This window comes from Somniosus microcephalus, chromosome 4, assembly GCF_052327205.1.
Source record: "Somniosus microcephalus isolate GS21.2 chromosome 4, FLI_Smic_1.0, whole genome shotgun sequence".
NCBI lineage: Eukaryota > Metazoa > Chordata > Chondrichthyes > Squaliformes > Somniosidae > Somniosus > Somniosus microcephalus.
This window is the reverse complement of record NC_140990.1, coordinates 331,486,244-331,512,865: the sequence shown is the minus strand read 5'-3', so window position 1 is coordinate 331,512,865 and position 26,622 is coordinate 331,486,244. Positions and strand designations below refer to the sequence as shown.

The following is a 26,622-nucleotide window of genomic DNA, read 5'->3' as shown; positions in this document are numbered from 1 at the left end:
TGAGTTAGGATTCGGGTAGCCGAGTTTTGGATGAGCTCAAGTTTATGGAGGGTGGAAGATGGGAGGCTGGCCAGGAGCGCGTTGGAATAATCAAGTCTAGAGGTAATGAAGGCACCGATAAGGGTTTTAGTAGATGAGCGGAGGCAGGGGCGGAGACGAATGATGTTACGGAGGTGGAAGTAGGCGGGCTTAGTGATGCAGGAGGTATGTGGTCAGAAGCACAGCTCAGTCAAATCGGATGCTAAAGCTGTGAACGGTCTGGTTCAGCCTCAGACAGTAACCAGGGAGAGGGAATGGAGTCGGTGGCTAGGAAAGGAGTTTGTAGCGGGGACCGAAAACAATGGCTTCGGTCTTCCCAATATTTAATTGGAGGAAATTTCTGCTCATCCAGTACTGGATGACGGACAAGCAATGTGAAAAATCAGAGGGAGTGGAGGGGTCGAGAGAGGTGATGGTGAGGTAGAGCTGGGTGTCGTCAGTGTACATGTGGAACCTGATGTGTTTTCGGATGATGTCGCCGAGGGGCAACATGTAGATGAGAAATAGGAGGGGGTCAAGGATAGATCCTTGGGGGGCTCCAGAGACAGTGGTGTGGGAGTGGGATGAGAAGCCATTGCAGGTGATTCTCTGTCTACAATTAGATAGGTAAGAATGGAACCAGGCGAGGGTCGTCCCACCCAGCTGGACAAAGGAGGAGAGGCGTTGGAGGAAGATGCTGTGGTCAACCGTGTCAAAGATGCAGACAGGTCGAGCAGGACAAGGAAAGATAGTTTACCACGGTCAGTCACATAGGATGCCATTTGTGACTATGATTAGGGCCATTTTGGTACTGTGGCAGCGGTGGAAACCTGATTGGAGGGATTCAAACATGGAGTTGCGAGAAAGATGGGCACAGATTTGGGAGGTGACAACACGTTCAAGGACTTTGGAGGGAGGTTGGAGATCAGGTGGTAGTTTGCAAGGATGGAGGGGGGTGATGATGGCAGATTTGAAGGGGAGGGAGACAGTACCCGAGGAGAGGGAACCATTAACAATATCGGCTAATATGGGGACTAAGAAGGGAAGTTGGGTGGTGAGCAGTTTGATGGGAATAGGGTCGAGGGAGCAGGAAGTGGATCTCATGGACAAGATGAGCTCAGAGAGGGCATGAGGGGAGATAAGATGTGCAGTGTTGGCAGAGGAGAGCAGGACCTGTTAATGTTTTGTGTGGTCCAGCCAGATCTGGTGATGAATGGCTAAACTAGTTGTCCGTCATAAAGGTTTCCCTTGCACAAAGTCCTTGAACGTGTTGTCACCTCCCAAATCTGTGCCCATCTTTCTCGCAACTCCATGTTTGAATCCCTCCAATCAGGTTTCCACCGCTGCCACAGTACCAAAACGGCCCTAATCATAGTCACAAATGGCATCCTATGTGGCTGACCGTGGTAAACTATCTTTCCTTGTCCTGCTCGACCTGTCTGCATCTTTGACACGGTTGACCACAGCATCTTCCTCCAACGCCTCTCCTCCTCTGTCTGTCTGTCTGTGTCTCTGTCTGTCTGTGTGTGTGTGTAATGGTTTTAATGGGGACGAGGGCAAGAAAGGTGGAGGTGAGGGTATGATTGAGCAGATCGGTAGCTGCAGAAATGTCGTGGTGAATGGAGGGCCAAAGGCTAGACAGTTGGAAATTTGAAAGTACCATTGTTAGTGACTTAGAGGAGAGTTTTTTCCAGGGGCGGATAAAGAAGGAAGAGGGGTTGGGAGAGGGAAGGGGGATGTGGGTGGAGAGCGATACAAGGAAGTGATCATAGATGGCTTTATCTGTGACTGACACGATGGGAGTGGAGAGGCCACGTGAGATGGTATGGGCAAGGAGGTGGCTGTGAATATGGGTAGGGGAGTTTATATGGAGGGAGAGATTAAGGGAGGATAGAAGGGCAGTGAACTCAGAAGTGAGAGGGTATGAAGAGCTGAGGATGAGAAGTCACTCTGAGAGGAAAGCAGTGAAGCTATCACTTTCCTATCCTTAGGAAAACACATGGTCATTTCTGTCCCATTGCAGCCTCATTTCAGAACTCTGAATTGGGAACTAGCAGTGGGGCAAAGCCTTTATCTGGTTATCACATTGCTGTTTGTGGGACCTTGCTGTGTACAAAATGGCTGTCATGTTTGCCTACAAAACAACAGTGACTACACTTCAAAAGTATTTCATTGGCTGTAAAGCAGTTTGGGTCGCCCTGAAAGGCACAATATAAATGTCAAGTCTTTCTTTCAAACATCTTTCTTCTCAGGGAACTGAAGGGGAATATCCAGCCTGTCACTCAGTACCACTAATCACTAATGCCTTGCCTGATCTTATTGACTTAACACTGTGTCTGATAACCACTTTTTATTAAGCCTCTACATGGAAAAACACAAGAGCTCGGATGTAAAATATACAGCTGAACCCACAAGGTGCGACCTTGCAATCACATCAACACCTGCACTCGCAATCAAATCCATCAGGGGTTTAAGGAATCAATTCTGAAAGATGGAACACACTTCCCTTTGCGTTTCTAATACCCTAAACGTCTGACAAACCCTCGGAACGGATCAGAATATTCTCTGTTTCCCACTGCCTGCTCTGAAATGGAGCTCCAATTAAGCAGATTCAAGAAGCTGTTGACTGCAAGTCAAGTCACACGCTCAGGTGCAGAGTCAGAGAAACATACTAACTCCGCGGAGAGAGTTAAATCACTGCTGACCATTCCAGCCACTGATTAAAGACTCACCTACGAGCTGCTTTCTCAGCACCAAGCTATTCCGAGCCGAGGCTGTGTGACTACATCTCGCTCGTGCATTCACTTTGGGTGCCGTGCTGGCTTGGTATTTCAAGCATTGTGTATCTAGGTCACACGCAGGTTCACTTCCTGGTTCAATCCCTGCGCTGTGCTAAATGAGCTCATCTCAGCTGGGGCAGTGGCTAGGGGGGGATAAATCAGCCAGGCTCCCGATTGTTACCCAGTGAGCCCTGATGCAATGTGTCGGCAACAGCACTTAGGGAGGAAAGGAATGTACACAGCTGTGACGCCCCCCATGGTCAAATGACTGGGCTACATTCTCCAGCTAGGCTCACACAATCACTTGGGTAGGATTCAACAACAATTTACATTTCTATAGTGGCTTTAATGCAGTGAAACATCCCAAAGCGCTTTACAGAAGCGTTATCAGATATAAATTGACACCGAGCCACATATTTGAACAGATGACCAAAAGCTTGGACAAAGAGGTAGATTTTAAGGAGTGTCTTAAAGGAGGAGGGAGGGGAGGTAGAGAGGCAGAGAGCTTTAAGGAGGGAAGTCCAGAGCTTAGTTCCTAGGCAGCTGAAGGCACGGCTGCCAATGGTGGAGTGATTAAAATCGGGGATGTGCAAGGGGCCAGAATTGGAGGAGCGCAGAGATCTCGGAGGGTTGTAGGGCTGGAGGAGGTTAGAGAGATAGGGAGGGGCGAGACCAAGGATGAGAATTTTTAAACTGAGGCGTTGCTGGACCGGGAGCCAATGTAGGTCAGCGAGCACAGGGGTGATGGGTGAACGGGACTTGGTGCAAGTTAGGACACGGGCAGCAGAGTTTTGGATGCGTGCACCTGGTGTTCGCAGAACTGTATCCCGGCACGTGTTAAAACAGCTTGAACTACATTTGAAGCAGTTCTACAAATATAGACTGGCCATTCAATTCAACTCTTTACAAAATGGGCACCAGTCCAGTCGTATGCAAGGTTACCAACCCTTCAGGATTGCCCTAAAATCGCCAGGAATTGAAGGCGAAACTCCAGGACCCTGCTGCAAGCAACCCGGGAGAAAAATCAGACGGGCATTGAACAAAACTGTGTTTTTTCCATTTTCTTCGAACACTCATTCATTAGTTAGAAAAATATCGGATTGGAGATGGAGAGGAAAAAGGCTTTTCACCAATGGTAAATATTAATCAAGTTGAGTAACAAAGAGTTTGTTCCCTTTCCAATTGGCTATGGGATGGCACGGCGCCTGGAGGATGGACCAATGGCGGGAGTGTGGGGGGGTGTCACGTGATGAAACTTCTAGGATTACATCCAATCAGAACTGGCAACTCTAGTGCACATGGGCTGTCCAAAGTCTATCTCTGTGCTGGCAGCATTCAATTCAGAACCTGTTTACCAAAGTCAATCCACATGGTTATAAATCAATCTCACAAACTACAAGTATTGAGGGATGGAATGCTCCCTGGAGGCCTCGTGGAGCGGAGCCACACACACACACACACGACAGGAGGTCTCCGAGCTGCCCTCAGCCGGGTGGAGAGTGGCGGTGGTGTAATCGGCCCGCAGGGCCCTGGTCACAGGCAGTCACAACTACACCATTAATCATTGCCTCCCGCTTTCCATCATTTATCAAACTCACTGCCCGATTTGAGAGTTTTCTCCTCGAGATTTTAACCATCAGTTTTCTCAGACTCTTTGGCAAATGTTTCCTGTAAATCCTGATTTATAATACGGTAATCGCTCACGTCAGTGCAACATGGAACACCAAACTTGTTGTGCAGGACTTGCCATTGGTAAACCTGGGCTGTCTTTGTTTAACCAGCTTTCTTTCCCTCCTCCGTTTTCTACATTATAACAGTGACTACACTTCAAAAAAGTATTTCATTGGCTGTAAAGTGCTTTGACGTGTCCTGAGGCCATGAAAGGCAGAACATAAATGCAAGTCATTCTTTTCTTTCCTCTCTTGAAGGTGATGTATCGTGCTGGGATACAAGACCCTCCACTATCTCTACCCAGTGACCATTCTTCATATGGGGGCTTGGTCAGTGAGCGGTGGTTGGGTATACAAGGGCAAGGGGACATCAAGGCCAGTCTGTACTCACACGATGTCAACAGGAGTTGGCTACATCGGCCTCCTCCAGACTCCCTTCACCTAACCCCCAGCCCAGCCCAGCCCCATCATGCTCTATAGCTTCCCCTCTTGTGCCCACATGATTCCCTCCCCCTTGACCTTATCTCCTCCGCGAGACTCACCACCTGCTCTCTCCTGACTACTCAAATACCTTGCCTCACCCTGGTGCTCACCAACATCTCCTCAGGCCTTCTTACACTTCCCTCCCTTCAAAATTGCTCTTATCATTATCCTCTCCTTATAAAGTCCACCTTTGACACCTGCTGTCCTCTCTACTACCCCATCTCTGGCTTCCCCTTCCTCCCCGAGGTCTTCAAACATGGAATCACCAACCAACTCTGCGGGCACCACTTGCTGCTTGAATCCCTTCGATCTGGCTTCCGTCACTGCCCACAGCACTGAGACTGACCCAGCCAAGGCTGCGAACACTATCTCGTGTGGTGGGTCCGCCTCACCTCGGTGGCACTGCCCTCTCGTGATCCCATTCCTACCCATCCCAACCTATCCCTTGCAATGGCATCTCTTCCTGGATGCCTGAGGCTGTGAAAGGCACTATATAAATCTAAGTCTTTTTTCATATTTTTAGTGTTAAATATTTGTAGAATACGCTTCTGATCATCAGTCTGTGGTAATGAAGGGTGCCCACCTGGGAACATCCGAACCGATCTGTTCTCTTCAAAGATGCTGACTGCCCTGCTGTGCATTTCCACAGCTTTATCTTTATTCCAGATTTCCAGCATGTGTGCGGCTTTTCCTCGTTCTTTAGGGTAGTAGCGCTCGTGGGGAGCGCAGTGCGGGTTATCACGAACCGCATGCTTGCGATCCAACCCCTGGGAGCACCAGATTGTGGAATAAGCAATTGTTGTGTTGCTGGATTTTCCCTCCCAGTGTGCTGACTCCACACTGGGGTACAGTTCACCCTCTAGTATTTCACCTAAGTCATCATTATTAATTTGTGAGCATCAGAATAGAGTGCTGGTCTGGCCCTACCCTTACCAAACAGCAATGTGATAATGACCAGATAACCTGTTTCAATGATATTGATTGTGGGGTGAATATTGGCTAGGGCAACGGGGAGAACTCCCCTGCTGCTCTTCGAATAGTGCTGCAGGATCTTTTACGTCCACCTTATCAGGCAGCCCGGGCCTCCGTTTAACGGATCATCCGAAAGATGGCACCTCCGACACTGCAGCACTCTCTCAGTACTGCACTGGGAGTGTTAGCCTGGATTATGTGCTCAAGTCTCTGGAGTGGGACTTGAACCTTTGACCTTCTGACTCAGAGGCGAGAGTGCTATCCACTGAGCCCTTGCTGGGTTCCATTCTCATCTAACCCATCATGGACAGATAATCTCTAGCAATGGCTCCTCTTCCAACCCCTGCAGTGTCATCTCCGGAGTTGCCCAAAGATCCACCCTTGGCCCCTCCTCTTTTCCTCATTTACATCCTGCTCCTTGGTAAATGTCACATTTTTGGATTTTTCGGTCTTTTTTCTTTGGTGGAAAGTTTTTAGGATTCAGTCATATTTAAGCGTTGGGTTTTAAATTCGCACAGGTTCTTATAACAAAAGGCCTGGGGCAATTGAAGATGTGCATTAGAGCCAGATAAACCAGTGTGTGGACAATCACAACTCTCAGTCCATTTCAAATTGAGAGGGTTTATTGTCTCATCCCAGGTCTCGGAGAATGGCTCTGGGCCCAATCATCATAAGACTAGCAGGAGATGGTCTCTTCAAACCCACACCCTAAAAGGACAAGGCCTACAGGAGAATCATTGGATGGGGAGGAAGTCAAGAGTCAAAACCCTCCCGCTGGTTGAGAGCACAGAAAATAAAAAGGACAAGGACACACAGCCAGGCTTGGAGCAAGGGTCTGTGAGGGACAGTCCTTGGCCTGGAGCTAAAATGTGGGAGGTCAGCTTTTTCGCAGTTAGAACTTGTGTGGAAAGAAACATAATGCCAAAAACAATCAGTTGGCCCACGAAAGGGACAAAGCACGTGTTTTGTTTTCATGTCACGTGAGCGACACAATATCCAATTTGGATCACAAGGGGACACGATTATTACACCCTCAGAATACGCTATTGTACGATTAGACATTGCAAAGGGCGAGCAACACTCCTGAACGCAAGATCTTCGACCCCTTCTGGAAGTGACCAGCACCACTGTACCCGAGATCGCCAAGGCAGACCCAAACTTGCAACAGTGACATCATCCGCAGACCTGTACGTTGACGACGCCTAGCTCCACCTCGCCAAACCCTACACTGCCTCTGTGCTGTCAGACTCTTGACCAACATCCATTCTTAGAGGAGCCCCACCTAAACATTGGGAAACCGTCATCTTCCAACCCCATCCCAAATGTTGTACCCTCACCACCGATTCCATCCCCCTCCTCGGGCACTGTTGAACCAGACGGTTCACAACCTCAGGTTATATTTGATCCTGAGTTTCAGATCCCACATCCTCTCCATCACAAAGGCGGCTACTTCCATCACAGTAATATCACGTGCATCCCCCCTCCATTTCTGTTGCTGAAACCCTCATCAACGTCTTTGTCACCTCTAGACTCAATTACTCCAATACACGGCAGGCCATCCTCTACTCTCCGTAAACTTCAGCTCATCCAAAACTCTGCTGCTTGTATCTTATACTGCACCGACTCCTACTCAGCCATTACCATGGTCCTCATTGGCCCCCAGTCCCCCAAAGCTTCCAATTTAAAATTCTTGTCCTTGTGTTTCAATCCCTGCATGGCCTCAACAATCGTATCTCTGTAACCTCCTCCTGTTAGAAACCTCCCCCTGAACTCTCCATTCCTCCGACTCCAGCCACTTGTCCCCTTCTTTGCCCCACCACTGGTGGCCATGCTTAGATCCTAAGCTCTTGAATTCCCTCCTTAAGTCCCTCTGCTCTCTACCTCCCTCTCCACCTCCTTAAAACCCACCTCCTTGACTAAGGGCTTTGGTCACCTCTCCGGATACCTCCACCTTTAGCTTGGTGTCTGTTTCTCACTTCCCTATGAAGCGCCTCGAGACGTTTTCCTAAATTAATTGCAGCTCACCCAAATTATGGTGATGAGGCCTAAACCTCAAAATGGGTCGTGTTCCTACACGGTCTTTGAGCGTGGAGGCATGATCGCTCCACTGATTTCACACCAGTTTTGGGAAGGTTGAAATCTTTGCCCCACAGCAAATTATGAGAGTGGAACGTAAGTAGGTTACTGATGTCACCTGAAGCGGCTAACAACTACACAATAACTTGATAATCAAATGCACCATGCGGTGTGGTACCTAGTCTTGCAGACCAAAACTCCTCGATTCAATGTAGAATGGTCACTTGACTAAGTTACTGGAGGGCAGCCAGTCCCCATGGAGTCAGCATCGTCAGGACAACAACTTACATTTATATAGCGCCTTTAACATAGTAAAATATCCCAAGGTGCTTCGCAGGAGCGTAATCAAACAAAATTTGACACCGAGCCACATGAGATATTAGGACAGGTGAAGATGATGAGAGCAGCACCCCTGGAACTGTACCCCAGTGAGAGTCAGCACCTTCAGGAGAGGAGGGGGGTGGGGCCCATGGAACTGTACCCCAGTGAGAGTCAGCACCTTCAGGAGAGGAGGGGGGTGGGGCCCATGGAACTGTATCCCAGTGAGAGTCAGCACCTTCAGGAGAGGAGGGGGGTGGGGCCCATGGAACTGTAACCCAGTGAGAGTCAGCACCTTCAGGAGAGATGGGGAGTGGGGCCCATGGAACTGTACCCCAGTGAGAGTCAGCACCTTCAGGAGAGATGGGGAGTGGGGCCCATTGAACTGTACCCCAGTGAGAGTCAGCACCTTCAGGAGAGGAGGGGAGTGGGGCCCATTGAACTGTACCCCAGTGAGAGTCAGCACCTTCAGGAGAGGAGGGGGGTGGGGCCCATGGAACTGTACCCCAGTGAGAGTCAGCACCTTCAGGAGAGGAGGGGGGTGGGGCCCATGGAACTGTACCCCAGTGAGAGTCAGCACCTTCAGGAGAGATGGGGAGTGGGGCCCATTGAACTGTACCCCAGTGAGAGTCAGCACCTTCAGGAGAGGAGGGGGGTGGGGCCCATGGAACTGTACCCCAGTGAGAGTCAGCACCTTCAGGAGAGGAGGGGAGTGGGGCCCATGGAACTGTACCCCAGTGAGAGTCAGCACCTTCAGGTTAGGAGGGGAGTGGGGCCCATGGAACTGTACCCCAGTGAGAGTCAGCACCTTCTGGTTAGGAGGGGGGTGGGGCCCAGGGAACTGTCTCCCAGTAAGAGTCAGCACCTTCAGGAGAGGAGGGGAGCGGGGAAGGTTGATAAAAAAATTCCCCCATGTATTCAGTTGTTGTTCTTTACAATATATAATCAGAGACTGGCAGGTGGAGATGTTGGGAGCGTGGGTTGGAGTGTGGAGTGTTTACTAACTGACTAGGGTGGATGATGACAGCCTTCTCGCGGTCCACCCTGTTACATGATCTTAGATCACAACTAATGTCGTCTCAAAGGACACCGAACTGGTCGTTAAATCGAGCAAACCAAGCAAATCGAAAATTGCCTCGCCAGGACCAAAGAAAGCTACATGTAGGCCCAGCCATCCGAATATACCAACTTAACATCGAAGGCATCTCTCGTTCAAAATGCGAATACCTCGAAAGGTTACTGAAGAAACACAGCGTCGATGTCCTGGTTCTTGGAGAAACACACATTGAACACGTCCACCAGTTTGACACAAGAGGACGTATCACAGGTTATGACCTAATTGCTTTCTATAACCATCCCAAATATGGCCTGGCGTGCTACGTCAAACAAGGCCATCGAAGGCTGCACTGAACTCGAGCATACCAGGACTGCTGGAATTTTCACTACAGCAATACGAGTAGGAGCGCGAACAATCTCCGATGTCTACACACCACCACTCGTACAGTGGCCTGACCCACCGTTCCCACCTATCAACATCCATCCATCCATCTCGGAGACTTTAATAGCCACCACACAATGTGGGGCTCTGCAGACGCCAACTATGATGGAGAAGCAATTGCACAGTGGGCTTCACTAGAGAATAAATTCCTCCTTTTTGATGCCAAAGATAGAGTTACGTTTCATTTATCAAGGTGGCAGAGAGAATCTAACCCAGACCTATGTTTCCTCTCTAAAAAACAGCAAGGAAACCCAATCATCGCATCCAGAACCGTTCCTGACGATTTCCCCAACAATCAACTCAGGCCCTCAATCATCAACGTTGGCCTTGAAATTCCTGTCATTACATCAACACCGGAACCATGATGGAACTTCAAAAAAGTAGACTGGGAAACATTCCAAAGGTCAGTTGACACCAAAATTAGGTGGATTCAGCCAACCACCAATGCCTTCAACAGATTTAAAGGAATTATTAAAGCTGCCGCAAAACGCAGTATACCTCGGGGGTTTAGAAAAGACATAGATTCCTTGTGGGATGGAAGAAAGCGAGGCTCTCTACCAGGAGTATTCACTGAACAAAAACCCAGCCACAGCAACCCTGGAGTCCTTGAACTTGGAGACATGAAAGGTGGAGGAGCCTTGTGGAGAAGACTAACTTCACTCACTCCAGCAGGAAAGCTTGGGCCCTGCTCCGTCAACTGGGCGAGGCAAACCCCGCCTATAAACACAGGACGACCATCAGAGCGGACGCCATCGCATCCCACTTGTTACAGGAAACTTTCTGGTATCCGGCACCGATGGGACCGAGCTGGTGCCGTTAGATCAAAACTGCCGTAGAAACCAGCGCTAATGTTAAAACATACGGAGCTCAGAGCTCTGTGTGAAGCAACAAACCCTGTACAGCTTCAAAACAGTCGGCGCAGCTTGCAAGCGTCTAGCTGAAGCTGTTGCTTAGCTACAGAGACGCTTGCAGAGCCAGGACTGGAGAAAAGAAGCAACGAAAAGAAAAATGATCTGAGCCGGTAGATAGAGCTTTCCGGACATTTAACCTCTGGATAAACGAAAGTTTCCTGTACAAACATCAGGCTCCGGTGGACAAAGAATTGAGACGCCAGGTGAAGCGGTAGCTTTTGACAAACTTGTTGGTGACACCAAGATCGTCAACTATGTCTGATCCATTCAGCTTGGACGAACTAAACGCAGGCCTGTCGACAACCAAGTCTGGAAAAGCTTCTGGTCCAGATGGTGCTTACCCAGAATTCCTAAAAGCACTGGGGCCCAAAGCGAAGGGATGGTTGACCTCCTTCTTCTCCGATGTACTAGCAACTGGTAAAATTCCACCTATTTGGAGGGAGACTAAAATAATTGCCCCTCCTGAAACAGGGGAAGGATGCTTGTGAAGCCTCCAGCTACCGCCTGATCTCCTTACTTTGCACTTGTTATAAAGTGCTGGAGAGGCTACTACTCCACAGACGAGCCCCCATCATCGAGCCAACCACCCTAAGGAGCAAGTGGGCTTCTGGAGCGGCCGTAACTGCTGCGACCAAGTGGTAGCTTTAACAACGCACATCAAAGCAGGCTTCCAGCGCCAGCTCAAGACCACCGTAGCACTTGTGGACCTGTCAGCAGCGTACGACACAGTATGGACGCATGGACTGCTTTTCAAGCTCGCCACCATTTTACCCTGAAGAACAACGATCGATCTTCTCAACTGACGTTTCTGTGTGTACTCTGACACCCAGAAGAGCAGATATAGTACACTGAACAACTGACTCCCACAGGGTTCTGTCCTGGCACCCATATTATTCAACGTTTACACCAGTGACCGGCCTGAAACAGAGTCCCACACGTTTGTATACGCTGATGACATTGCCTTGGCCACACAGATCATGAGTCTGTCCATCACCGAGGAAACCCTGACCAGTGATTTAGAGGATGGAGGCCTACTTCCGCCGATGACGACTTTGGCCAAACCTGCAAAAGAACATTACCTCGATATTCCACCTCAACACCCATCAAGCAAACCAAGCTTTGAAAGTCTCCTTTTGCGGCGCAGGGGTAAACCATGCCACAAAACCCTCCTATTTAGGAGTCACGCTTGTTCGCACCCTGTCATATAGAGAACATCTCCAGAACCTTGGGAAGAAACTAAAGAGTAGGGTCAACTTGATCCAGAAACTCGCCGGATCCACATGGGGAGCTCAAACCCGCTGTACGGCAACACTCGCCCTGGTGTACTCTACAATGGAGTACTGTTCTCCGCATGGCTATCGAGTCCGCATGTCAAATCTGCTGATGTGCAGCTGAATTCTAGTATGAGAATTATCACCGGTACACTTTTATCGACACCAACACCTTGACTGCCTGTGCTTGCAAACATCACACCACCGCAAATATGCAGTCTCCAGAGAATACAACCGCTACACCAGCAAAGACATGCTGATCCAGGCCGACTTGAACAACCGACCACCAACCCGTCTCAAATCTAGAAGGCCATTTTGGACAGTCACCGAAGCCCTTCAGCGATCTCCCCTCAGCCTTGATGACCGATGGCTAAATGCTTGAAAGAACTGTGACATACGGAATGGATTCCTTATAGAGGACCCCACAGTACAACCTGAAGGATCAAACCTTCCTCACAAACAGTGGACAACCATCAACCGCCTCATAACCGGTCATGGTAGATGCTGCCACCTTCGCCATAGATGGAAGATTCCCATCATGCAACTGTGGAGCTCCTGATCAGGCCCTGGAGCACATCATTGAGCACTGCTCTCAGAGGAAATTCGCAGGCAGCCTACAAGATATCCACGCTGTTACACCAGAAGCTTTGGCCTGGATATCTGACTTAGATATTGACATTTGATTGGCTCTGCTACTACCATACGAAAGAAGACGACTACCTGACTAATGCATTTGACAGAAATTTAAACCGTTACAATTAGACACTGTACTATGCATTGTATGGGAGGAAATAAACTCCAGCTCTTTCACAACAACTTGCTGGTAACCTCGGAAACCTCAGGATTTCACTCCTTCAACACAGTTAAAGGGGAACTTTATACTTTAGGGAGCTCCCATTTGAACCTGTGATACGAACACAATACGGGAGTTTATTATTTTTTTAATTCATCTTCGGGACGTGGGCGTCGCCGGCAAGGCCAGCATTCATTTCCCATCTCTTGTTGAATTGACTCGATGTGCTTGCTAGGCCACTTCAGAGGGCAGTTAAGAGTCAACCGCATTGGTGTGGGACTGGAGTCACGTATAGGCCAGACCAGGTAAGGACGGCAGATTTCCTTCCGTAGAGGACATTAGTGAACCTGTTGGGTTTTTACAACAATCCGACAGCTTCATGGTCATTTTCACAGACACGAGCTTTTTATTTCTAAATTTAATATCTCAAACTGCTACGGTGGGATCTGAACTCACATTCTCTGGATTACTGGTCCAGTAACAAAGCCACCACACTATTAAAAGAAAAGAAAGAAATTGGAGAGGTAGGTAGAAAGCAAAGGGGTTTAAGGAGGGAATTCAGGACGCCCCAAAGCGCTTTACAGCCAATGAAGTATTTTTGAGGTGTAGCCACTGTTGTAATGTAGGAAACGTGGCGGCCCAATTTGTGCACAGCAAGATCCCACAAACAGCAATGTGATAATAACCCGATAATCTGTTTATGGTGATGTTGGTTGAGGGATAAATATTGGCCAGGACACTGGGAGGAACTCCCCTGCTCTTCTTCAAAATAGTGCCATGGGATCTTTTACTTCCACCAGAGAGGACAGACTCAGTTTAACGTCTCATCCAAAAGACGGCACTAAAAGATTGCACTGGTAACCCCCTGGTGTAATCTGGATCCCACCCTGCCTCACTAACCAAGCTGCGTTTGCAATGACCTACCATTGACTTGGGCTTCGTGGTCGCAACCATATTGGCCAATGTGTCCTCCTCATCCATTTGACTGAAGACGTGGGCGTCGTAGGCGACTGTTATAGAAACTTCTTCCATCATTTTGACAGGAAATCATTAAATAAAAATAAATTAAATAAATAAGAAAAACCTCCCTAAATGTAGGGAAAATTGTCAAGAGACTGAAGAGTCTGCCCAGCATCCACTCTGGGCACTGAAACTAGTTGTGGTGAACAAGCTGATTAAGATCTGTCCTCCTTTCTATTCCTCCTTGAAACGTGGGTTGCGCACCAGAGACCCCATCATCAATTGAGTGCACAGAGTCTCCCACCGACAGAAATTGAGACTGTTGAAGAACAGGAGTTTTATTTAATTATCTGCTCTCTCGCCGCATTTGTGCTGGATCCCGATTCTCCAGTTGTTTGTTAGAAGTCAAAAGGCGAAAGGGTTGAGAGACCGGGAGCAGAAGCCGATGCCGATGAAACGCCACTTCATCTCTCGAGCAGAGCACGCCCGCTGAAAGGGAGATCCTCGACTTCAGCCCGCTGACCACTTCCTGCTCGGTTTTTGCTGGAATTTAAAGCAGGGATGAGGGTGGGGGGGCGTTTGTTAGCATTGCCTGTTTGGCTGCTCTAGCTCATGATTCCTCTCTGTGCACCTTCCCTCGAAGGGCAAGGCTTGCGGAGCAGTTAGACAGTCGAAAGCAACATCCTGTACATTTGCATTTGAATAGATTTCTAGGGCAGCAGCTGTGGAGGATGAGGCTTCAGTGAGCGTGCGTTCACACTCACTCTCTCGCACAAACACTCCGTGGCACTTCACATACAGTGCTTACTTTAAAAGAAAACACAGCAGTGCAACCAATTCACCCAGGGGCCACCTCGAGACTGACTTAACTATTTCCTGGTTCAGATCTCTCCATTCACAGGTGTCTTACAGATTCCAGGCTGGAGGGTTTCCAGTCAAATCCACCTGACCAGTTCTTGCAATCTTCCCTCGAGTGTCCCAGCAGGAGAGGAGTAACAGTTTCTTCAGGTGAGGCAAGTCGTCAGGAGGTTCTGGAACATTCCCTCACCGGTTTTCGTGGCGTGAGGCACCTGTTCCACAAGGGGTGAAAGGAGCCCGCGTCTCTCCTCTCTCTCTCTCTGTCTGAGCTGGCTGCAGCTTTTACAGCCAACTGTGCAAACCAGGAAGCAGCAACAGAAAGCTCTAGATGCCCCGCATTCCTCATCAGTTCACGTGCTTTCTTTTAAGGAGCGGCTCCTCTCTGTCCATCAGTTCCTGAGGGCAGGTTAATGAGCAGCGGCAGTTGGAGAGGAGTGGCCCGACATGGCTCGTTGCCACAACATCCACAGTCAGTGAGATACTGCTCCTCAACATATAACGTAGATAAAGGGACTGAAACTCAGTGGGAAAGGCAACTGATGTTAATTAGGCAACACTCTTATTATTGCATGTGGATTAGTCCACTTTACAGCTTATCTGGAGGGGGAGTGACAGAAATATTTTGTTTAACACGGGCACAGTTATATTGAGGATCTGCAGTTCTTTAACAGTTCAACACTTCTCTAAGGACTGAAAAAATAAGAAGGACTTGCATTTATTTAGTGCCTTTTATGACGCAGGATATCCCAAAGAGCCAGTGAAGAACTTTGAGTGTAGTCACTGTTGTAATGTAGGAAATGTGGCAAATAATTTGTGCACAACAAGCTCCCACAAACAGCAATAAGATAATGAGCAGATCATCTGTTTTAGTGCTGTTGGCTGAGGGATAAATATTGACCAGGACACCGGGGATAACTCTCCTGCTCTTCTTCAAAATGATGCCATGGGATCTTTTACATTCACCCGAGAGCGCAGACGGGCCTCGGTTTAACGTCTCATCCGAAAGACGGCACCTCCAACAGTGCAGCGCTCCCTCAGTACTGCACTGGAGTGTCGACCTGGATTATGTGCTGAAGTCTCTGGAGTGGGACTTGAACCCACAACTTTCCGACTCAGAGGTGATTGCGCTAAGGCCAAGGATGAGAGGCGGGCACAGCAGCCCTTCCACAGTGGATTTTCCAGGCAGCTGATCTTTCCTCGGTTGCCAGAGGCCCTGGTTAGATATTTCTATGGGATGCTCAACCCAACAGCTGTATTAAGATAGCACAGAGAGGAATTCAGCGTGAGCGTGTTAGGTGTTCGTATGAGAACGAGCCGAGGGGAAAATCTCTCCCTCCCCACTGCCCCACATTTCAGTGTATGAAAGTCCGTGTGGAAGGAACCAACAGGAAAAGACAGAAGCTCAAGGGTCCGACTCGCGAAGTCTCCACCTCAGCACATTTTCTGCTTCCACTGTGGCTGTAACCCCCCAGTGCACAGGGCACACTGCTGCATACAAAGGGTCGAAGGGCCTCCTTCTGTGCTGTAAGAATCTATATATCACTTCCTATTCAGGGTCAGATTTTCAGATAAAACAATTTTTTTTAAGCCCAACTTACCTTGTGACTCCACATTGTAAACCCAGAGGGCATTGAAAGCTGCACTGTTTATAATGCAGAATGTACAAAAAACTGTGCGGCGTAACATCACATGCGACTCAGAAGACTAAGTATAATTTCACGTACGGATCTGTAGCAGATTTCTGTGCTCACCAGGATGAGGGTTATTACAGATATGTTTGAAGCCAGTGTCAATATTTATCAACCCCAAGTCAGATAAAGCACAGGTTTGATACAGAGTAAAGCTCCCTATACACTGTCCCATCAGACACTCCCAGGACAGGTACAGCACGGGCTAGATACAGAGTAAAAATCCCTCTGCACTGTTCCATCAAACACTCCCAGGGCAAGTACAGCACGGGTTAGATACTGAGTAAAGCTCCCTCTACACTGTTCCATCAAACACTCCCAGGGCAGGCACAGCACGGGTTAGATACAGAGTAAAGCTCCCTCTATACTTCCCCATCAAACACTCCTGGGGCAGGTACAGCACGGGTTAGATACAGAGTAAAGCTCCCTCTATACTTCCCCATCAAACACTCCTGGGGCAGGTACAGCATGGGTTAGATACAGAGTAAAGCTCCCTCTACACTGTCCCATCAAACGCTCCCAGGCCAGGTACAGTGCAGCATAGATACAGAGTAAATGGTCCCACTACACTGTCCCATCAAATACTCCCAGGGTAGGTACAGCACAGGTTCAAAATAGGGTCAGAAACAGATGACGGAATTTGCATTTACACACTTTTGCACACAGCAAGCTTCCTACAAATAGCAATGAGATAAATGACCAGATAATCTTTTTTTTTTGTGATGTTGATTGACGGATAAATATTAGCCAGGACACTGGGGAGAACTCCCCTGCTCTTCCTCACATATCGCCTAGATCTTATACGTCCACCCAGGAGGGCAGACGGAGCCTCGGTTTAACGTCCCATTGAAAGATGGCACCTCCGACAGTGCAGCACTCCCTCAGTACTGTACTGGAGTGTCAGCCTGGGTTATGTGTTCAAGTCCCTGGAGCAGGACTTGGAACCCACAACTTTCTGACTCAGAGGCGAGAGTGCTACCCACTGAACCAAGGCTGACATTAAGCATGAGATATGGTTAGATGCAGAATAATGCTCCCTCTATATTATCTCAAGTACTCCCAGGCCTGGTATAGCACAGGTTAAATCCAGAGTAAAGCAACAATGGTGAAAAGAAGCTGTTCAACAAAGTCTAAATACTGATTGATGAGCAGATTTGGTATACTGGCTAAATCCCTTCAGGAATTCCAACCCATACACTTTGAGCCAGTGTGAAATAGGTCCGAATACTGTCCGATGTGATCGGAGTAAAGAAAAAAAGGTACATCAAAATTCAATTAATTGTGATCTGTGTCCATACTGACCACATCCGAGATGAAAAATGACAGGATGTGGATGTGGTGCATTAATGCAGTGCGTTAAGCTGTGTTGGGAGATTAGCTCACCCCTGACATTCCACACACACCGAGGTTCGGAATTCAGACAGCTGGGGAATTTCCCCTGCTACGACATGGCCCCAAAGAACGAGCATAGGATTTTGCTAGCAGTGGCGTGCGGAGGAAACCTTCCCCCGGGGAGTCACCCCACAGTGCTACAACATTGGACTACATGCATGCTAAACAGCGGAAACAGCATGCTATAGACAGAGCTAAGCGATCCCACAACCAACAGATCAGATCAAAGCTCTGCAGTTCTGCCACATCCAGTCGTGAATGGTGGTGGACCATTAAACAACTAATGGGAGGAGGCGGCTCCATGAACAGCCTCAACCTCAATGATGGTGGAGCCCAGCACGTGAGTGCAAAAGGCAAGGCTGAAGCGTTTGCAAGCAGCTTCAGCCAGAAGTGTCGAGTGGATGATCCATATCAGCCTTCTCGAGGTCTACACCATCAGGAAGCCGGTCTTCAGCCAATTCAATTCACTCCACGTGATATCAAGAAATGGCTGAGTGCACTGGATACAGCAAAGGCTATGGACCCTGACAACATCCCGGCTATCGTGCTAAAGACTTGTGTTCCAGAACTAGCAGCGCCTCTAGCCAAGCTGTTCCAGTACAGCTACAACATTAGCATCTATCCAACAATGTGGAAAACTGCCCACAGAAAGCAGGAAAAAATCCAATCCAGCCAATTACCGACTCATCAGTCTACTCTCAATCATCAGCAAAGTGATGGAAGGTGTCGTCGACAGCGGCACTTACCCACCAATACCCTGCTCATCGATGCCCAGTGTGGGTTCCGCCAGGGCCACTCTGCTCCCGACCTCATTACAGCCTTGGTCCAAACATGGAGAAAAGAGCTGAATTCCAGAGGTGAGGGGAGAGTGACTGCCCTTGACATCAAGGCAGCATTTGACAGAGTGTGGCATCAAGGAGCCCTAGTAAAATTGAAGTCATTGGGAATCAGCAGGCAACTGTCCAGTGGCTGGAGTTATACCTAGCACAAAGAAAGTTGAAATAACAGAAAATGCTGGAAATACTCAGCAGGCCAGGCAGCATCCGTGGCGAGACAAAGAAAGTTGGTTGTGGTTATTGGAGGCCAATTATCTCAGCCTCAAGACATCGCTACAAGAGTTCCTCAGGGCTGTGTCCTAGGCCCAACCATCTTCAACTACTTCATCAATGACCTTCCCTCCAACATAGGATCAGAAGTGAGAATGTTCGCTGATGATTGCAGTGCTCAGTTCCATTCGGAACGCCTCAGATAATGAAGCAGTCCGTGCCCGCGTGCAGCAAAACCTGGACATTCAGGCTAAGGCTGGTAAGTGGCAGGTAACATTCATGCCACACAAGTGCCAGGCGATGACGATCTCCAACAAGAGTGTCTAATCACCGTCCCTTGACATTCAATGGCATTACCATCGCCGAATCCCTCACCATCAACATCCTGGGGGTCACTATTGACCAGAAATTTAACTGGGCCAGCCACATAAATAGTGTGCTAACAAGAGCAGGTCAGAGTCTTGGTATTCTGTGGCGAATGGTTCACCTCCTGACTCCCCAAGGCCTTTCCATCATCTACAATGCACAAGTCAGGAGTGTGATGGAATACTTGCCTGGATGAATGCAGCTCCAACAACACTCAAGAAGCTTGACACCATCCAGGACAAAGCAGCCCGCATGATTGGCACCCCATCTACCACCTTAAACATTCACTCCCTCCACCACCAGCGTATCGTGGCTGCAGTGTGCACCATCTACAAGATGCACTGCAGCAACTCGCCAAGGCTTCTTCGACAGCACCTCCCAAACCCGCGACCTCTACCACCTAGAAGGACAAGGGCAGCAGGCGCGTTGGAACACCACCACCTCCACGCTCCCCCAAGTCACACACCATCCTGACTTGGAAATATGTCACTGTTCCTTCATCGTCGCTGTGTCAAAATCCTGGAACTCCCTACCTAACAGCACTGTGGGAGTACCTTCACCAAATGGACTGCAGCGGTTCAAGAAGGCGGCTTACAACCACCTTCTCAAGGGCAATTAGGGATGGGCAATAAATGCTGGCCTTACCATTGATGCCCACATCCCATGAACGAATAAAAAAAGTGCAGCTCACAAGTCAGTATTCTAGACGAGCTGAAGATTTGAGCAACAATCCAGACCGGATCACGGAACAGTATCCTAGACCGGATCACAGGGCAGTACCCCAGACAAAATCAAAGGGCAATATTCCATGTCGGATCACCAGACCTATTCCACATAGCTTGAAGTTAACAGGTTGGGATTCCAGAAAGGACCATGAGCCAGTACTGCAGACTGGATCACAACAGGTTGGGATTCCAGAAAGGACCATGAGCCAGTACTGCAGACTGGATCACGAGCCAGCATTCCAGATCTGCTTGTCAATCAGTATTCCACAGCAGGCTCAGAGTTAACATTCCCAGAGCAGACCATAAGTGAGTATTCCAGGCACTGTAGATGTAGTGAGAACCAGGGTCAAACAGGGAACCCTGGCCATTGCACTCAGCTTACTGCAATGTATCACGTGCGGCCGTGTGATTCTCCTCACCTTCGATAGGCAGATGAATAATACACTGCCCACACTCAGACCAGGTAAATGAACAGCACTCAGTACAAACAGTAGGGTTACAATAAGTAAAGGCGTCACTACTCCTCGGAATCAAAACAACAAAGGTAGTTGGGTCCTTGGTTTAACGTCTCATCTGAAGGAACAGCACGATCACCATAAACTTCCACCATCGCCGCACCGTGACTGCAGAGTGTACAATCTACAGGAGCCAAGGCTTCTCTGACAGCACCTCTCGAACCCGCCACCTCTATCACCCAGAAATATATCCCCATTCCTTCATCGTCACCACATCAAAATCCTGGAACTCCCTCCCCAACAGCACCGTGGCAGCAGCTTCACCACACGGACAGCAGCGGTTCAAGGCGGCGGCTCACCACCACCTTCTCGAGGAGAACTAGGACTGGGAAGTAAATGTCAACAATGCCCATATCCAGAGAATTCAATTTAAAAAAAAATTAGCTGCGCGAGTACTGCAGTGGAATACACTAACAGAAGGCTGCACAGAGGCATCTGTCTAGGTGCTCTGGCAGCGTCTAACATCTGGACCTCTCGTGAAAAAAAGGCAACTCAACCACAGTTTGTGTGCACCTACTGACGAAGAAGCGGCAACTGCACAGGAGCTGTCCCAGTTCGAGGGGATAGCGCTCAGCATTTCTAGACCAGAGTCTCAGATAGGAGGAATGGGAGGGAGAGTTTTGCAGTGTGGTCCCCTTGCCCAACGAGTATCCAATCTTCTGTTACCCTCACTGCCTTCTGTGCAGAAACCCTTGTAACGCACAATTCCTGCTGAATCTTTCCAAGTTGAGACGGCATCATCTCGTGACACCCAGACCCTGCGCATGTTGCATCACACACTCCACCTGGCACCAGTTCAATGCAAGGGGCATTGAGACAGTCAGCTTGGAGAGGGAGCACTGGGTGAAGCACCGATCGCAAGCGAGTAGGAACAAGCGAAGGTGACAGCCGAGGAATAGATAGCAACTACACAGGGATCCAGAGCTTGGCATTCCTCTGTTGTACGGACTGGGGATTGGTACCCTACTGGCCGGCCTTCAGAAGGGAGAGATCGATGAGCAAAAGCCCTTGCTGACATCGTTTGAGACCCGATCAGGGCTGTTAGGTGCACGGCTGCACGCTCTCTTGAGGTTTCTGTAACAAAGTCTGACACGTCTTCACGACTGCAGTTCATCAAGGAGCATGTGGCAACTTCACCAACACCCGCAGGGGAGCCCCGAGGACAAGGGACCCCCCCCCCCCCCCCGAGGACAAGGGAGCCCTGAGGGCAGAAGGGCCCCAAGGACAAGGGAGCACCCCCCCCCCCCCCGAGGGCAGAAGGGCCCCAAGGACAAGGGAGCACCCCCCCCCCCGAGGGCAAAGGGGCCAAGCCCCTTCATTCAGGGACGCTGTGACTAGGGCAATTAATCAAATTAACAGAAGTGCTGGATTTAGCAGGCTGGGGGACTGTCTTGGAGGGGGGGGGGGGGGGTGGAAAAAGAGAGAGAGAGAGAGAGAGAAACCCATCCCTTGGGGCTCACAGTGAACAGCAGCAACCTGACACCACACTTGCTTGGCTCCACTTCGATGTAGCATTAGGTTAGGAAGCAGGTGGAGGATACCTTGCAGGCACATTAATGGAAACGTCACCTAAATCAATTTTGTGCACCTTATTTCTCCTTAGTCTGGGGAGTTTCCGTTGGGAAGGGCTATGTAAAGAGATCAGCACATGGAGGACGTCACAACATGGCAGCTGAAGTACAGTAGAAGGGAAAAGAAACAATGCAAGACTTGCATTTCTAGAACGCCTTTCATGACTTCAAGATGTCCCAAAGCGCTTCAAAGCCAATGAAGTACTTTTTGAAGTGTAGTCACTGTTGTAAAGTAGGAAGGTTATTGCATATTGTTTCTGGGATTCTAGGTAATTCGTCGGGATCTGGGAATTACTGGAAGTTGTCACCTACCAGTGCCTCCCAGACCAATCTCCCCGGCTCCACCTCTGGTTCCTTCATTTCCTTCTCCTCTTGCACTACATCTACAACTTCCTTTGTATCCTGGATCATGCTTTCTGCTCCAGGCAAGTCAGATGTTGCATTCTGAGTTTCCACACAAGATACTCTCCTCCGGTTCAGCAATCACAGACCATCCCGTGGGCCAGCTTTGCAGCTGGAGTGAGTCTTTACTTGTTGAGTATTTAGGAAATGTAGCGAGCCCAGAGGTCAAACAGAGAACCCTGGTCATTTGTGTTTCAGCTTACTGGATATGTCACATGCTGCCGCACAAATCCCTCCACTTCAAAAGGCGGAAGAATAAACATTCTTTTTGCTAGAAAAGAGAAGGCCGATAGGTGCCCCAATAGAGGTCTTTAAACTTATAAAGGGGTTTGATATAGGGTGACCATATTTTCTAAACCGAATCTGGGGACACATAGGGCGGGAGCACAGCAAAGTAGCCAGGACCGAAAATGTAGGTTGCGCAGCGTAGCGAGGCAACATTTTTTAGCAGCCTATATTTTAACAGTTGCACAGATACACTACAAATGCAAAATGTGCTTATAATTACCGCGGATGTGACGTCACATTATTGAAACGCATTCAGACACTGTTTATAAATAATACAATAACATTGTTCAGTCCATTGACCTGAAACTGTGATTATGTCTAATGGTATGATATGCATATACAGTATTACAATGACTATGGCTCGGGTCTATATTGTGAACCGGAGACTCTTCTAGGGACATTGCTTGCCCGGGGACACAGTGCCTCATCCGGGGATGTATGGTCGCCCTAGTTTTATAGGGCAGACGTAGAAAAGAGGTTTCCACTTGTGTGAGTCCAATATTAGGGACTATCAATATAAGCTAGCCACTAATAAATCCAATAAGGAATTCAGGAGAAACTTCTTTACTCAAAGTGGTGAGAATGTGGAACTCGCTACCACAGGGAGTAGTTGAGGCAAATAGAATAGATGCATTTAAGAGGAAGCTAAATAAGCAGGAGGAAGAAAGGAATAGAAGGATATGCTGACCGGGCGAGATGAAGTTGGATGGGAGGAGGTTTGAGTGGAGCATAAACACCGGCATAGAACAATTGGACCGAATGGCCTGTTTCTGTGCTGTAAAACTCTATGTAATTTTCATCAGACTGTGGTTTAGGCTACAAACTACTAGTCAGGCTTATTAAGCAGTAAACAGATAAATGATCATCAACTACAAACAGTAAAGTTATAGTAGTTACAGACTATCAATAACAAAGGCACTTTTCCTGCACAGACCCACAGTATAAAACTGAAGGAAGGATGGTCGTTGATTAGACCTACGTTGTTGTTGACGACCAGTTTCTGGCCTGCCCTGTCGCGGATTAGGCCTACGTTGCCGTTCACGACCAGAGTTTTTGGCTTGCCCTGTCGCTGTTGGCTGAATGCAGGGGGAAGTGAGCCTCAGATTCACCAATCAAAATCCTTTTGATGATGCACTGGAACAAAGGCCATTAAAAACATATCTCTCATAACTACTTCTGGTAGTCAGTCATTCACAGGCTTCAAAGCTGTGTCTGCCCCACACAAATTCAGCTGCCGCTTACATGGGGGCTCAGAGTAACTGACTAACCAAAGTGAAGAGAACTCCTCCCAAGCAGATAGGTGTCAGGAAATGCTTCTTGGGAAGAATGTCTTCGAAGTGACCTTTTGCGTACCAGACCATAATGTGCATTCTCTGCAGCTTGAGGAAGCAGCTAATGGTATCTGACACTCAGTGACTGCCAGACTCCTGCGCGGGATATTAAAACATACACAGACCTCCTTAAATGCAGCACCTCCTTGTCCTGCTGCATTATTACACATCTCTATTATAAAATAATAACGTTATGATGTCAAGGCCTTGGAGAGGGTGCAGAGGAGATTTACTAGAATGGTACCAGGGATGAGGGGCTTCAGTTATGTGGAGAGACTGGAGAAGTTGATATTGTTCTCCTTAGGGCAGATAAGGCTAAGGGAAGATTTGATAGAGGTGTTCAAAATTATGAAGGGTTCAGATAGAGTAAATAAAGAGAAACTGTTTCCAGTGGCTGAAGGGTCGATAACCAGAGGGAACAGATTTAAGGTGATTGGCAAAAGAACCAGAGGCAACATGAGGAAAAACATTTTTACGTAGCAAGTGGTTAGGGTTTGGAATGCACCGTCTGATAGGGTGGTGGATACAGATTCAATAGTAACCTTCAAACAGGAATTGGATAAATACTTGAAGGAGAAAAAGTTGCAGGGATCTGGGGAAAGAGCGGGGGAGTGGAACTAACTGGATTGCTCTTCGAAAGAGCTGGCACAGTCTCGATAGACCGAATGGCCTCCTTCTATGCTGTACTATTCCATGATTCTATGATCCAACACGCTACAGACGTAATTATTTTGGACACCATTGCTGGGAGATCCACAAAGTGGAACCATTGCTGAACACTCCCTGTACTCTCTACAGGGAGCATGTACCTTACCATGTTTATGTTCCACTGCTGTTCAGGGGTTTAAGGGTGGGATCATCGGCCCTGTCTGTTGAGGAGAGCCCTGGCTTCCCTGCAGACGTCCTTCTGGTCCATCAGGGCCTTCAAATAATGCAGGTCCTGCGGGCTGGTGCAAAAGGAAGGCAACATGGCTGCTTCCAAGATAACAGGAATTTGTGTGAATTATTATATTTGTGGTTAGGCTCCATCTGAATATTAATTGAATGGGGTTGCTGCAAGAAGCCCTGATGCCCACATGGATGCCAATCATTACACCTTGCACTCTTGGAAACCTTGCCACCCTCGCCAGCTGTGCACCCTCTTTTCCATGAGGAAAGTGATGCACTGTGTTGTCCCTTGCAATCACTGCACCTGTCACCTGTTTGTTAGCCATGGTTCAGTGGGCAGCACTCTCGTCTGAGTCAGAGGGTCATGGCTTCAAGTCCCAGAGACTTGAGCCCATAATCCAGGCTGACACTCCAGTGCCATGCTGAGGGAGTGCTGCACTGTTGGAGGTGCCGTCTTTCAGATGAGATGTTAAACTGAGGTCCCGTCTGCTCTCTCAGGTGGACGTAAAAGAACCCATGGCACTATTTGAAGAGGAGCAGGGGAGTTCTCCACTGTTTGCTGGCCAATATTTATCCCTCAACCAACATCACAAACAGATGATCTGGTCATCACATTACTGCTTGTGGGAGCTTGCTGTGCACAATTTGGCTGCCACGTTTCCTGCATTACAACAGTGACTACACTTCAAAAAGTAATTAATTGCCTGTCGAACACTTTGGACATCCTGAGGCCATGAAAGGAGCTTTCTTTGAGTCAGGCTGATTTGGTCGAAGTGGAGGCAGGAGGAGCTGGGGCCTGAAAGGCCCGGAAAGGAGAAGTTCCTCCAGCAGGATTAGGAATGCTGCTCCGGGCCAAATGAGGAAACCTTTGGTCTCCTCCCACCCTGGACCCTCCATGTTCACCCCACTCCGGCTCCAGAACCGCCTCCCAACCACTTACCGACGTCAGGGACCATTCCTTCGGGTCCTCAGCGTCAGCCTCCTGCGCATCCCCTGGTAGACAGACGGGGCCTCAACAGACGGGTTAAAATCTCTCGGCCTCAATCCGCGCGTCTCCTGCCCGGAGTTAAAATGGGCCCTTACAGATTCATGCAGTCTCACTGGGCAGGGTTGAAAACAAGGCCTGCTGCTAACGTGCGCCGTTGTTCATGGCGCTATTAAAACCAACAGGACTTCTACTCAAAAGTAGATGGCGTTCAACGTAGCTACGAGCACCTTCACCAGTGACACGTGCAGGATCTTAGTGTATGCCACACGCATCCAGCCAAAAACAAGTGCCCTGTTCACTCCACACCAACCTCGAACCGCATCAACTGTGCAATTGGAGACTCAAAGATACAGAATGCCCAGGGATGCAGGCTGGGAATGACTGCAACTGGTGACATGTGGGCAGGTTTGTAACAAGGAGCATTTCAAGCGCCCTTATTCTCTCGTTTAAATTGTTTGGCTCGTTTAGCTAAAATCAAAGGGTGCTGAGCTGAGAGATTAATATTTAAAATCTTGAATATGCAGTTTTGAGTAACTGCGCCTCCTCACTGTTCAGCTCCCTCCGATTGAGTTGTACACCAGGGGCCAATTACTGGTTGCTAGGATACAAGATGGTGCCTTAGGAACAGCGAAAACAAGAGAAAGCAGCCCATGGGATTAAGTTCTCGAGACCTGTTGTACAGTTGGTACATTTTTGACTCATATTACGACTCAATCTCCTCCTCTTCAGTTTAGCAGTATGTTACAACACAGCCAGTCTTTTGTATTTGGCAACAATCCACAAAACACCCAAAGGCAGGTCTGGTATCATAAGA

General features: G+C 48.7%; 1 protein-coding gene across 4 annotated transcripts in view; it reads right to left on the bottom strand.

Annotated features, from left to right (window-relative positions):
* LOC147120682 (rab GTPase-activating protein 1-like) overlaps positions 1–26,622 on the bottom strand; it is a 335,058-nt gene that overhangs the window by 46,132 nt on the left and 262,304 nt on the right. Inside the window, exon 1 of one of the 4 annotated variants that reach the window (XM_085986865.1) lies at positions 13,715–15,114. The exons of 2 other annotated variants lie outside the window; for them this stretch is intronic. In XM_085986865.1, the coding sequence (XP_085842991.1) occupies positions 13,715–13,825 (111 nt within the window). In that variant the 5' untranslated portion in view covers positions 13,826–15,114. Of the gene's footprint in view, positions 1–2,750; positions 2,857–13,714; positions 15,115–26,622 lie in introns of those variants that run through there. One more of the 4 variants, XM_085986866.1, reaches the window with a different exon arrangement.